This window comes from Neophocaena asiaeorientalis, unplaced genomic scaffold, assembly GCF_003031525.2.
Source record: "Neophocaena asiaeorientalis asiaeorientalis breed wild unplaced genomic scaffold, Neophocaena_asiaeorientalis_V1.1 scaffold291, whole genome shotgun sequence".
In the NCBI taxonomy this organism is placed as follows: domain Eukaryota; kingdom Metazoa; phylum Chordata; class Mammalia; order Artiodactyla; family Phocoenidae; genus Neophocaena; species Neophocaena asiaeorientalis.
In genome coordinates, this window is record NW_020172735.1 from 1,435,470 (window position 1) to 1,448,583 (window position 13,114).

The window sequence follows — 13,114 nt, forward strand, 5'->3', positions numbered from 1 at the left end:
AAGCTCTCCCTCCTTCGGGCTCCCCCACGCTCCCCGTTAACTATTTTTATGTGACCAAGCTCCTCCATAATTCTGTGTTCACAACTCTGTCTCCCATGCGGGGTAGTAAGCAAGTGTAACTCAGCTTCAATTCAAGCACTACTAGGTCCTCACCAAGTTAAGAAAGGAAGACTGGTAGAGGGGATAAGCCGGTCTACGCCAGTCTGCCTGATTTCAAAACCTGGTTTTGCTGCTTGCTAGTTGTTAGGTGAGTTTCTTGACCTTCCTGTGACCCAATTTCCTCATCCTTAAAATGGGAGTAATAATACTTAACAGATAAAATGATTATGAGGACTTAATACATGTAGAGTGCATTGAACAATGCCTGGCCCATAATAAGGATTTTTTTTTAACATCATTAACTTGGAATCTTTATTCTTGATGATTTTGTAATAGGCTTACCCTTAGTTTGGTTAAGCAAACTCTCATTTGGCTATGAGAACTCATTCAAATTTGCTAGAGAAACTATGATGATAAAATTATACAGCAAGCTGGGAAAAATACCCATGAAATAACACAACTTTTTGTAAAACTGTCAGGTTTCAATTCCAGTAACCCATAAGACAGGGCTTAAAGCCTGTTCATAATCACATCATTCCAAAATGAGGAGCTATTGCCAGAAACGTTTTATGGGGTGGGAAAAGGAATAAAAGATGGTCAGTGCTGATAAATACTGGTTTAATGATACAGTGCTCTTCACAGACGGCTACAGAAACTGTAAACTATTATCCAGAAACATACAACCATACAACACAGACCACTTAGCCAGGCCTAAATTAAACTGGCTTCTTGTAACTACCCTGTAAACACTACAGCCCTTCCTCCATCCAAAAATGACCCTAATCTCACATGAAAACAGTCACTGTAGGGGAATCAGAAACCCAGCTTTGTGGCCAAAAGTAAAAACCAAAGGAAACGTAGCAATTCAGTGGTTAGCTGGTGAAAGCGGGAAATCTGGTACCCTTCACTGCGCTGCTTTGCTCTTCTTACTCTGGCTCTTTTTCAGCCCATCCATGTTAGCTCTCAATAGGTTTGAACAAGCCATCTGAAACGTATTCACTTCTTTGGAGCTCACCCCAGTGCTGATCTTTTTCCCACCAGTAGCTCTTAACAGACACTTGTTTTCTGAGGGCTCAAAGCCCTTCCTTGGAATGGGTTTAGCTCGACCATCATACTTCTTCAGGGTGATGCACACGCTGCCCGACAACCGGCGCTTCTGGAAGAGCCTGGTCAGCTCCGTCAGGAACTGCTCTCTCTCCAGAAGCACCATCCTGGCGCTGCTGGCTCCACTCTGTCAGCATAAGCCCCAAGCCCCATAATAAGGATTTAAACACAATTCATTATTTAAAAAATTCTATTGCAAGGAAAACTAATCATTTAAATTATTTGAAACTGAGCAGTAACAATTTTGGCATAAATCTGTGTGGCATAGACAGACTAAAAGAATATAAGGGGAAATAACCGAGTCAAGTGAATGCTGTGGAAATAACAATAATCTCTTTAATGACACAGATAAGACCGCTTCCCCTCTGTGCCCATCCCCCCACCATCCCCACCATGAGGCAGTTCACACTGGTTGCATTAAGCTCCATGGAGACTATCCACACACCTCAGGTTCTCCATGCCCGAACATACACGTGACTCCTGCCCACAACAGGGAGATCAAACCCCTCAAGGGACTCTAGCCTGGCTTCCACCAGAGGAGACGCTTAAAATACCTCCCCAGCTCATTGCACAAGTTAACCACTTAGAAAAGACTTACTATTTACAAAATTCTCAAGAGCCACCAAAGAGCATGAGCACAAAAAGCAAACAGGGCAGGCATTGCCTCACTGTCATGGCTGGTGCTGATCACTGCAGGGCGCCCTTGCCCCCTGGACCATCACTGCACACACAGAAAGAGGTCCGTGTCTCCTGCCTTGGTGAATGCATTGGTTAGAGGATACGTATTATAGAGGATAGCAGGGCCTGCCCCCAAGGTTGCTCCCATCCTTGGGGGCTGCTGACCCCAAGCAGCCAAATATCTGGGAGGTATAGGTCATGTATGTGAAGCCATCCTCATCCTTATAGTCCCTGTAGATCTCTGCCATGGTCACATTCATACTTCCGAAGTTCTTGTTGTTCACCAGCAAGTAAAAGGATTCAGTGGCCCCAAGGACCATGCGGCTCCTGGGTTGCGGAAGAGGGTGTGTGTTGGCGGTGGGCAGGAAGGGAAAAAGTTAACCTGGAAGGGAATGACCCCTGATCCATAGCCTTTCTTACCTCTGTCTGGCTAGTGTCTGGCCATATTGATGCCCAAGATGCCTCCACCTCCCCACTCTAGCCCAGTCATCCTCAAACTTTAGATTGTTTTGATAGCAGAGCAAGCTGAATCTGTTGGTAGTGGCTAGCCCTATCTCACCACCCTCAGACCATACATTAGAGGCACAGCCAGTACACCCCCAGTCTCAGCTAGGAGGGGCTAAATTTATGTTGTGGGTGGGAGAGGAAATAGTTTCAGAACGTGGTTAACCAACACTGGATAATCCAAAGCCCTGCCACAAAGGGGAAAATATTTAGAGGTAAAATGCTGTCACTGGGCTTTTAAAATCTTGAAAACAGAGGGCTTTGGACCATTTTCCAAAGATTCCTTTGAAAAATTCTTAGAGAAATTTGAAGACAGAAATTAAAACACAGTACCACTAAAATGTTGGAGCAAAAGAAAATATAGCTGGTACATCAAAATTGGGAGCTCTCACTTATTTTAGTGTTGTAGCAAGGTAATGGACATCTTTTTAAAATTGGTTGATCATGAGATCATCCTTTTTAAAGGCAGAGTTGAAGAGAAAAGGTGAAGCACAAATCCTTCTCCTTGTCTCTCTGCCATATCCCATCTCTCATTGTTCCAAAAAGCCCAGGGCCACACAGCACACACCCCCATGAGCACTTTGTTACCTACCGGATGACACTGAGGAACTGGGTCATGGTCAGCTCCTGTGTGACCAGGAACTTGGTCTTGTCCAGTGAGGGCAAGAGCTTCTCCCTGGGATAGCGCTCCACTGTCACCTGTCAAGAGTTTCGACCTTCATCTCTTCTGAAGAAACTGCCAAAGAATATGCCTCAGTTCTCTATGTCTTAGGAACTTGGAATAGAGAGAAGGAAGTCATTGGCTGGGTTCTTTTTTTGTGAACTTTTGAATTCTATTTAATTTATTTTTTTATACAGCAGGTTCTTATTAGTTATCTATTTTATACATATTAGTGTATACATGTCAATCCCAATCTCCCAATTCATCACACCACCATCAACCCCCCGCCCCCCACCACTTTCCCCCATTGGTGTCCATATATTTGTTTTCTACATCTGTGTTTCTATTTCTGCCCTGCAAACCAATTCATCTGTACCATTTTTCTGGTTCCATATATATGCGTTAATATACGATATTTGCTTTTCTCTTTCTGACTTACTTCACTCTGTATGACAGTCTCAGGATACATCCAAGTCTCTATAAATGACCCAATTTCATTCCTTTTTATGGTTGTGTAATATTCCATTGTGTATATGTAACACATCTTTTTCTTTAAAACATCTTCCTTGAAGTATAATTGCTTTACAATGGTGTGTTAGTTTCTGCTTTATAACAAAGTGAATCAGCTATACATATACATATATCCCCATATCTCTTCCCTCTTGCATCTCCCTCCCACCCTCCCTGTCCCACCCCTCTAGGTGGTCACAAAGCACTGAGCTTATCTCCCTGTCCTATGTGGTTGCTTCTGACCAGCTGTCTATTGTACATTTGGTAGCATATATAAGTCCATGCCACTCTCTCACTTCATCCCAGCTTACCCTTCCCACTTCCCATGTCCTCAAGTCCAATTTCTACATCTGAGTCTTTATTCCTTTCTTACCCCTAGGTTCTTCAGAAACTTTTTTTTTTAGATTCCATATATATGTGTCAGCATATGGTATTTGTATACTCTTTCTGACTTACTTCACTCTGTATGACAGACTCTAGGTCCATCTACCTCACTACAAATAACTCAGTTTCATTTCTTTTTATGGCTGAGTAATATTCCATTGTATATAGGTGCCACATCTTCTTTATCCATTCATCTGTCGATGGATACTTAGGTTGCTTCCATGTCTTGGCTATTGTAAATAGAGCTGCAATGAACATTGTGGTACATGACTCTTTTTGAATTATGGTTTTCTCAGCGTATATGCCCAGTATTGGGATTGCTGGATCGTATGGTAGTTCTATTTTTAGTTTTTTAAGGAACCTCCATACTGTTCTCCATAGTGGCTGTATCAATTTACATTCCCACCAACAGTGCAAGATGGTTCCCTTTTCTCCACACCCTCTCCAGCATTTATTGTTTGCAGGTTTTCTGATGATGGCCATTCTGACTGCTGTGAAGTGATACCTCATTGTAGTTTTGATTTGCATTTCTCTAATGATTAGTGATGTTGAGCATCCATTCATATGTTTAGAATAATATAAGATATAAGAATATTCTTATATCTGCTTCTGTGTTTGATCTGTTATGAAATGTTGCTTTGGTTGAGTTATATGAAGAAAATCTGGCCCCACATGTATTTGTAATTGGAAAATGCATTTTTATTTAATTGCAATTTTTCTTCTTTTATTTTACACCAAAATTCAACAAGTGGTAGTTTCTTAAAAGTTAGTTGTAATGTAGAATATGAAACCATATAAATTGACTTTTTATACTCTGTGTAACATTACAGTCCATTGGTCCATATTGTACTTTGTTTGCATCTTTTACTCATGCATGATTTTATAACATTGGCATTGATTATTTGGAAAATGTGGGTTTATTGAGCTGTGCTTATCTTGTGATTTTGTCTGTATAGCTTTGCTTTTACCATTTGTCCTAGGGTTCTTCCGTCCAATTTTTTTGTTTTAATACAATGTTTAGTGCTTGATATCATTGGTGGATTTGTTTGTTGGTGTGGTTGCTCTCTTCTTTCATTCTGTTTAAAAAAATTTTTATATTTCTTATTTTAATAACTTCATTTTATGTTATTTTAGTTTTTTCTTTCCTTCTTTCTTTTTTTGTCCCTTTTCTTCTGAGCTGGGTGGCTGACAGGGTCGTCATGCTCCAGCCTGGTGTCAGGCCTGTGCCTCTGAGGTGGGAGAGCCAAGTTCAGGACATTGCTCCAGCAGAGACCTCCCAACTCCATGTAATATCAAATGGCAAAAGCTCACCCAGAGACCTCCATCTCAACGCTAAGCCCCAACTCCACTCAATGACCAGCAAGTTACAGTGCTGGAAACCCTATGCCAAACAACTAGCAAGACATGAATACAAACCCACCCATTAGCAGAGAGGCTGCCTAAAATCATCCTAAGTTCACAGACACCCCAGAACACACTGGTGGATGTGGCCCTGCCCACCAGAAAGACAGGACCCAGACCCACTGACCAGAACAGTCACCATTCCCCTCCACCAGGAAGCCTACACAACCCACTGAATCAACCTTAGCCACTAGGGGCAGACACCAAAAACAATGGGAACTACGAACCTGCAGCCTGTGAAAAGGAGACCCCAAACACAGTAAGTTAAGCAAAATGAGAAGACATAGAAACACACAGGAGATGAAGGAGCAAGGTAAAAACGCACCAGACCAAACAAAAGAAGAGGAAATAGGCAGTCTACCTGAAAAAGAATTCAGAGTAATGATAGTAAACATGATTCAAAATCTTGGAAATAGAATGGAGAAAATACAAAAAACGTTTAACAAGGACATAGAAGAACTAAAGAGCAAACATAAAATGATGAACAACACAATAAATGAAATAAAAAATTCTCTAGAAGGAATCAATAGCAGAATAACTGAGGCAGAAGAACGCATAAGTGACCTGCAAGATAAAATATTGGAAATAACTACCACAGAGCAGAATAAAGAATAAAAAATGAAAAGAATTGAGAATAGTCTCAGAGACCTCTGGAACAACAGTAAATGCACCAACATTCGAATTTTAAGGGTCCCAGAAGAAGAGAAAAAGAAAGGGACTGATGAGATATTTGAAGAAATTATTATAGTTGAAAACTTCCCTAATATGGGAAAGGAAAGAGTCAATCAAGTCCAGGAAGTGCAGAGAGTCCCATACATGATAAATCCAAGGAGAAACACACCATGACACATGATAATCAAACTATGAAAAACTAAATACAATGAAAAACTATTAAAACCAGCAAGTGAAAAACAGGAAATAATGTACAAGGGAATCCCCATAAAGTTAACAACTGATTTTTCAGTGAAACTCTGCAAGCCAGAAGGGAGTGGCAGGACATATTTAAAGTGATAAAAGGGAAAAACCTACAATCAAGATTACTCTACCTAGCAAGGATCTCATTCAGATTTGATAGCAAACAAGCAAAAGCTAAGAAAATTCTGCACCACCAAACCAGCTTTACAGCAAATGCTAAGGGAACTTCTCTAGGCAGGAAGCACAAGAGAAGGAAAAGACCCACAATAACAAACCCAAAACAATTAAGAAAATGGTAATAGGAACATACATATCGATAATTACCTTAAAGGTAAATGGATTAAATGCTCCAACCAAAAGACATAGACTGGCTGAATGGATACAAAAACAAGACCCATATGTATGCTATCTACAAAAGACCCAGTTTAGACCTAGGGACACATACAGACTGAAAGTGAGGTGATGGAAGAAGATATTCCATGCAAATGGAAATCAAAAGAAATCTGGAGTAGCAATTCTCATATTAGACAAAATAGACTTTAAAATAAAGACTATTACAATAGACAAAGAAGGATGCTACAAAATGTTCAAGAGATCAATCCAAGAAGATATAACAATTGTAAATATTAATGCACCCAACATAGGAGCACCTCAATACATAAGGCAAATGCTAACAGCCATAAAACGGGAAATTGACAGGAACACAATCATAGTAGGGGACTTTAACACCCCACTTTCACCAATGGACAGATCATCCAAAATGAAAATAAACACAAGCTTTAAATGACACATTAAACAAGATGGACTTAACTGATACCTATAGGACATTCCATCCAAAAACAACAGGATACACTTTCTTCTCCAGTGGTCATAGAACATTCTCCAGAATAGATCATATCTCCTTAATCACAAATCAACCTTTGGTAAATTTAAGAAAATTGAAACCATAACAAGTATCTTTTCCAAAGAGAGTGCTATGAGACTAGATATCAATAACAGGAAAAAATCTGTAAAAAATACAAATACATGGAAGTTAAAGAATACACTACTGAATAACCAAAAGACCACTGAAGAAATCAAAGAGAAAATCAAAAAATACCTGGAAACAAATGACAATGAAAACACGATGACCCAATACCTATAGGATGCAACAAAAGCAGTTCTAAGAGGGAATTTTATAGCAATAAAATCCTACCTCAAGAAACAAGAAACACCTCAAATAAACAACCTAAACTTACACCTAAAGCAATTAGAGAAAGAAGAACAAAAAACCCCCGAAGTTAGCAGAAGGGAAGATATCATAAAGATCAGATCAGAAATAAATGAAAAATAAATGAAGGAAACAATAGCTAAAATCAATAACACTAAAAGCTGGTTCTTTGAGAAGATAAACAAAATTGAAAAACCATTAGCCAGACTCATCAAGAATAAAAGGGAGAAGACTCAAATCAATAGAATTGGAAATGAAAAAGGAGAAATAACAAATGACACGGCAGAAATCCAAAGATCATGAGAGATTACTACCAGCAACTATATGCCAATGGACAACCTGGAAGAAATGGACAAATTCTTAGAAAAGCACAACCTTCTGAGACTGAACCAGGAAGAAATAGAAAACATAAACAGACCAATCTGAGGCACTAAAATTGAGACTGTGATTAAAAATATTCCAACAAACAAAAGCCCATGACCAGATGACTTCACAGGCTAATTCTATCAAACATAAAGAAGTGCTAACACCTATCCTCCTCAAACTCTTCCAAAATATAGCAGAGGGAGGACCATTCCCAAACTCATTCTACAAGGCCACCATTACCCTGATACCAAAACCAGACAAAGATGTCACAAAGAAAGAAAACTACAGGGTAATATCACTGATAAACATAGATGCAAAAATACTCAACAAAATACTAGCAAACAGAATCCAACAGCACACTGAAAGGATCATACATCATGATCAACTGGGGTGTATCCCAGGAATGTAAGGATTCTTCAATATATACAAATCAATCAATGTGATACACCATATTAACAAATTGAAGGATAAAAACCATGTGATCATTTCAAAGGATGCAGAAAGAGCGTTTGACAAAATTCAACACGCATTTATGATAAAAACCCTCCAGAATGTAGGCATAGAGGGAACTTACCTCAACATAATAAAGGCCACATATGACAAACCCACAGCCAACATCGTCCTCAATGGTGAAAAACTGAAAGCATTTCCTCTAAGATCAGGGTCAAGACAACATTGTCCATTCTCACCACTATTATTCAACATAGTTTTGGAAGTTTTAGCCACAGCAATCAGAGAATAAAAAGAAATAAAAGGAATCCAAATCGGAAAAGAAGAAGTAAACTGTCACTGTTTGCAGATGACATGAGAACCCTAAAGATGCTACCAGAAAACTACTAGAGCTAATCAATGAACTTGGTAAAGTAGTAGGATACAAAATAAATGCACTGAAATCTCTTGCATTCTTATACACTAATGATGAAAAATGTGAAAGAGAAATTAGGGAAACACTCCCATTTACCACCACAACAAAAAGAATAAAATACCTAGGAATAAACCTACCTAAGGAGACAAAAGACTTGTATGCAGAAAACTACAAGACACTCACGAAAGAAATTAAAGATGATACAAACAGATGGAGAGATATACCATGTTTTTGGATGGGAAGAATCAACATTGTGAAAATGACTATACTACCCAAAACCATCTACAGATTCAATGCAATTCCTATCAAACTACCAATGGCATTCATCAGAGAACTCGAACAAAATATTTCACAATTTGTAGGGAAACACCAAAGACCCTGAATAGCCAGGGTCAAGAAGAAATCTTGAGAAAGAAAAACAGAGCTCTAGGACCATGCTCCCGGACTTCAGACTATACTACAAAGCTACAGTAATCCAGACAATATGGTACTGGCACAAAAACAGAAATATAGCTCAATGGAACAAGATAGAAGCCTAGAGATAAACCCGTGCACATATGGTCACCTTATTTTTGATAAAGGAGGGAAGGATATACAATGGAGAAAAGACAGGCTCTTCAATAAGTGGTGCTTGGAAAATTGGACAGCTACATGTAAAAGAATGAAATTGGAACACTCCCTAACACCATACACAAAAATAAACTCAAAGTGGATTAGAGACCTGAATGTAAGGCCAGACACTATAAAACTCTTAGAGGAAAACATAGGCAGAACATTCTACGACATAAATCACAGCAAGATCTTTTTTGATCCACCTCCTAGAGTAACGGAAATAAAAACAAAAATAAATGGGACCTAATGAAACTTAAAATCATTTGCACAGCAAAGGAAAACATAAACAAGATGAAAAGACAACCCTCAGAATTGGAGAAAATATTTGCAAATGAAGCCACTGACAAAGGATTAATCTCCAACATTTACAAGCAGCTCATGCAGCTCAATATCAAAAAAACAAATAACATAATCCAAAAATGGGCAGAAGACCTAAATAGACATTTCTCCAAAAAAGATATACAGATTGCCAAAAGACACATGAAAGGATGCTCAGCATCACTAATCAATAGAGAAATGCAAATCAAAATTATAATGAGGTATCACTGCACACCAGTTATAATGGCATCATCAGAAAATCTACAAACAACAAATGCTGGAGAGGGTGTGGAGAAAAGGGAAGCCTCTTACACTGTTGGTGGGAATGTAAATTGATACAGCCACAATGGATAACAGTATGGAGGTTCCTTAAAAAACTAAAAATAGAACTACCATCTGACCCAGCAATCCCACTACTGGGCATGTGCCCTGAGAAAACCATAATTCTAAAGAGTCATGTACCACAATGTTCATTGCAGCTCTATTTACAATAGCCAGGACATGGAAGCAACCTAAGTGTCCACTGACAGATGAATGGATAAATATGTGGAATATTAAATATTATACAATGGAATATTACTCAGCCATAAAAAGAAACAAAAATGAGTTATTTGTAGTGAGGTAGATGGACCTAGAGTCTGTCATACAGAGTGAAGTAAGTCAGAAAGAGAAAAACAAATTACGTATGGTAACACATATATATGGAATCTAAAAAATAAATAAGTTTCTGAAGATCCTAGGGACAGGACAGGAATAAAGACACAAACATTGAGAATGGACTTGAGGATATAAGGAGGCGGATGGGTAAGCTGAGAGAAAGTGAGAGAGTGGCATGGACATATATACCCTACCAAATGTAAAATTGATAGCTAGTGGGAAGTAGCCACATAGCACAGGGAGATCAGCTTGGTGCTTTTTGAGCACCTAGAGGGGTGGGAGGGAGGGAGATGCAAAAGGGAAGGGATATGGGGATATATGTATATGTATAGCTGATTCACTTTGTTATACAGCAGAAACTAACACACCATTGTAAAGCAATTATACTCCAACAAAGATGTTTAAAAAACAAAAACCCAAAAACAAATCCACCGACGATAAGCGCTAAAAACTATACTAAAAACAACAAAAAACAGACAGCATCCTAGGACAAATGGTAAAAGCAAAGTTATACACACAAAACCACACAAAGAAGCATACACATAGTCACAAAAAGAGAAAAGGAAAAAATATATATCGTTGCTCCCAAAGTCCACCATCTCAATTTTGGGATGATTCGTTGTCTATTCAGGTATTCCAGTGATGCTGGGTACATCAAGTTGATTGTAGAGATTTAATCTGCTGCTCCTGAGGCCGCTGGGAGAGATTTCCCTTTCTCTTCTTTGTTCGCACAGCTGCTGGGGTTCAGCTTTGGATTTGGCCCCGCCTCTGCGTGTAGGTCACCTGAAGGCGTCTGTTCTTCGCTCAGACAGGACGGGGTTAAAGGAGCAGCTGATTCGGGGGCTCTGGCTCACTCAGGCCGGGGGGAGGGGAGGGGTATGGATGCGGGGCGAGCCTGCGGGCCGGCAAGACACTGCAATAGCCTGAGGCACGCCATTTGTTCTCCCAGGGAAGTTGTCCCTGGATCACGGGACCCTGGCAGTGGTGGGCTGCACAGACTCCCGGGCGGGGAGGTGTGGAGAGTGACCTGTGCTCACACACAGGCTTCTTGGTGGCTGCAGCGGCAGCCTTAGCATTTCATGCCCGTCTCTGGGGGTCTCCGCTGATAGCCGCGGCTCACACCTGTCTTTGAAGCTCGTTTAGGCAGTGCTCTGAATCCCCTCTCCTCACGCACCCTGAAACAATGGTCTTTTGCTTCTTAGGCAGTTCCAGACTTTTCCCTGGACTCCCTCTCGGCTACCTGTGGCACACTAGCCCCCTTCAGGCTGTGTTCACGCAGACAACCCCAGTCTTCTCCCTGGGATCTGACTTCTGAAGCCTGAGCCTCAGCTGCAGTCCCTGCCCGCCCCGGCGGGTCAGCAGACAAGCCTCGCAGGCTGATGAGTGCTGGTTAGCACCGATCCTCTGTGCGGGAATATCTCTGCTTTGCCCTCTGCACCCCTGTTGCTGCGCTCTCCTCCATGGCTCCAAAACTTCCCCCCCAACTCCGCCAGTGAAGGGACTTCCTAGTGTGTGGAAACTTTTCCTCCTTCACAGCTCCCTCCCAGAAGTGCAGGTCCTATTCCTATTCTTCTGTCTCTTTTGTCTTTTTTCTTTTGCCCTACCCAGGTACGTGGGGAGTTTCTTGCCTTTTGGGAAGTCTGAGGTCTTCTGCCAGCGTTCAGTAGATGTTCTGTAGGAGTTGTTCCACATGTGGATGCATTTCTGATGTATTTGTGGGGAGGAAGGTGATCTCCACGTCTTACTCTTCTGCCATCTTGAAGGTCTCTCCCTGGGTTTTGTTTTCTCAAAGAACAGGATATCACAGGCGTCCCCTGAGGAGTTCAATGTCTTACCGGGATCTTGCCAGGGAACTTCACTCGGATTCCAGCAACTTCCTCCCTTCTGGTTGCTGTGAACATTTAAGATTAAATGAACACGTCAGCATGGAACAGAAGCCTGCACCTTCTTGTCTCCCTGTCTCAAGGGCCAAAACCCAGCTATTCTGAGAACTTTACCTGAGCTCTTTCTTTGCTTGAAAGGTCTGAGGCTTTGGCTTTTCTGTGGAGTCTGCATTTTGCTCAACAGCTGTGTCTGTGTGTGATTTAAAAAAATAAAATCTCAGGACCTAACTCATTCTTCCAGCTGCTTCCAAACCGCCTGTAGGATCCCAAAGGAGGCTTTTATGTAGTGCTGTATGACATCAGCCTTCTCCAACCCTCCCTTTTCCAGATTCCCCCTCCCTGGGCAGGAGCAAGTCAGTTCTGAGAACGGGAATGGAACAGCCACCTTCTTCTGGTTAAAGAAAGTCACTTCGCTCACTGCCATTTAAAAATTTGTTTTTGCTAAAGAAATTAAGATTTACAATGTAGTGCATTGGTCGTCACTATAAATGGTCCTGTGAGCTAAGGAGTTATGGATAGAAACAGTCTTGTGTCAGGACATTTTAATACTATAGTAATGAAGTAAGTTGAAGATCAATTCACCTTACCCTGAAATATGCTGCTGTTTTTCACAGTAAGAAATAGGTATTCCAGAACGGTTGAGTAATTTGTCCAGATAAAAAGATATAAAGCCAGAGTTAAAATCCAGGTGTGTATCAAAGTAATATTATACTCTGCAGCTTACCAACATATTTTGTCATATTTTTTGCATGGTCTAGGTAAATGTGTGTAGGTCTAGGAATGTGTGTAGAACACTTATCATACTCAGGATCTTACATTTAAAAGATGATGAAACTGAGATCCATGGAAATTGACTCACTGGCCTTGGATCAAATGGACAGAGACAGACCCAGTTCTCCTTGTTCTCAGACCAGGGTGTTCCACACCATCGTGCTTCTTTTATGTAT

At 40.6% G+C, this 13,114-nt stretch overlaps 2 protein-coding genes across 2 annotated transcripts; both read right to left on the reverse strand.

Moving 5' to 3' along the window:
- Positions 1 to 1,003: 1,003 nt before the first annotated feature.
- Positions 1,004 to 1,320, reverse strand: LOC112396690 (signal recognition particle 14 kDa protein-like). The gene has a single exon (XM_024740488.1). It carries the CDS (start codon positions 1,307 to 1,309, stop codon positions 1,004 to 1,006), a length of 306 nt encoding a protein of 101 aa, XP_024596256.1. The 5' UTR covers positions 1,310 to 1,320.
- A 668-nt stretch (positions 1,321 to 1,988) lies between these two features.
- MAP1LC3C (microtubule associated protein 1 light chain 3 gamma) lies at positions 1,989 to 12,339 on the reverse strand. The gene is made up of 4 exons (XM_024740464.1): positions 12,282 to 12,339; positions 12,120 to 12,175; positions 2,978 to 3,084; positions 1,989 to 2,208 (listed from the first exon to the last, which is right to left on the reverse strand). Exons 1-4 carry the CDS (start codon positions 12,337 to 12,339, stop codon positions 1,989 to 1,991), a joined length of 441 nt encoding a protein of 146 aa, XP_024596232.1.
- Positions 12,340 to 13,114: the final 775 nt, after the last annotated feature.

Coding starts and splice junctions, on each gene's coding strand:
- MAP1LC3C (XM_024740464.1), bottom strand. CDS start 12,339: ATGCAGACTCCACAGAAAAGCCAAAGCCTCAGACCTTTCAAGCAAAGA. Junction 12,176..12,281: donor CAAGCAAAGAAAGAGCTCAG/GTAAAGTTCTCA, acceptor AAATGTTCACAG/CAACCAGAAGGGAGGAAGTT. Junction 2,209..2,977: donor CAGTTCCTCAGTGTCATCCG/GTAGGTAACAAA, acceptor TCCGCAACCCAG/GAGCCGCATGGTCCTTGGGG.
- LOC112396690 (XM_024740488.1), bottom strand. CDS start 1,309: ATGGTGCTTCTGGAGAGAGAGCAGTTCCTGACGGAGCTGACCAGGCTC.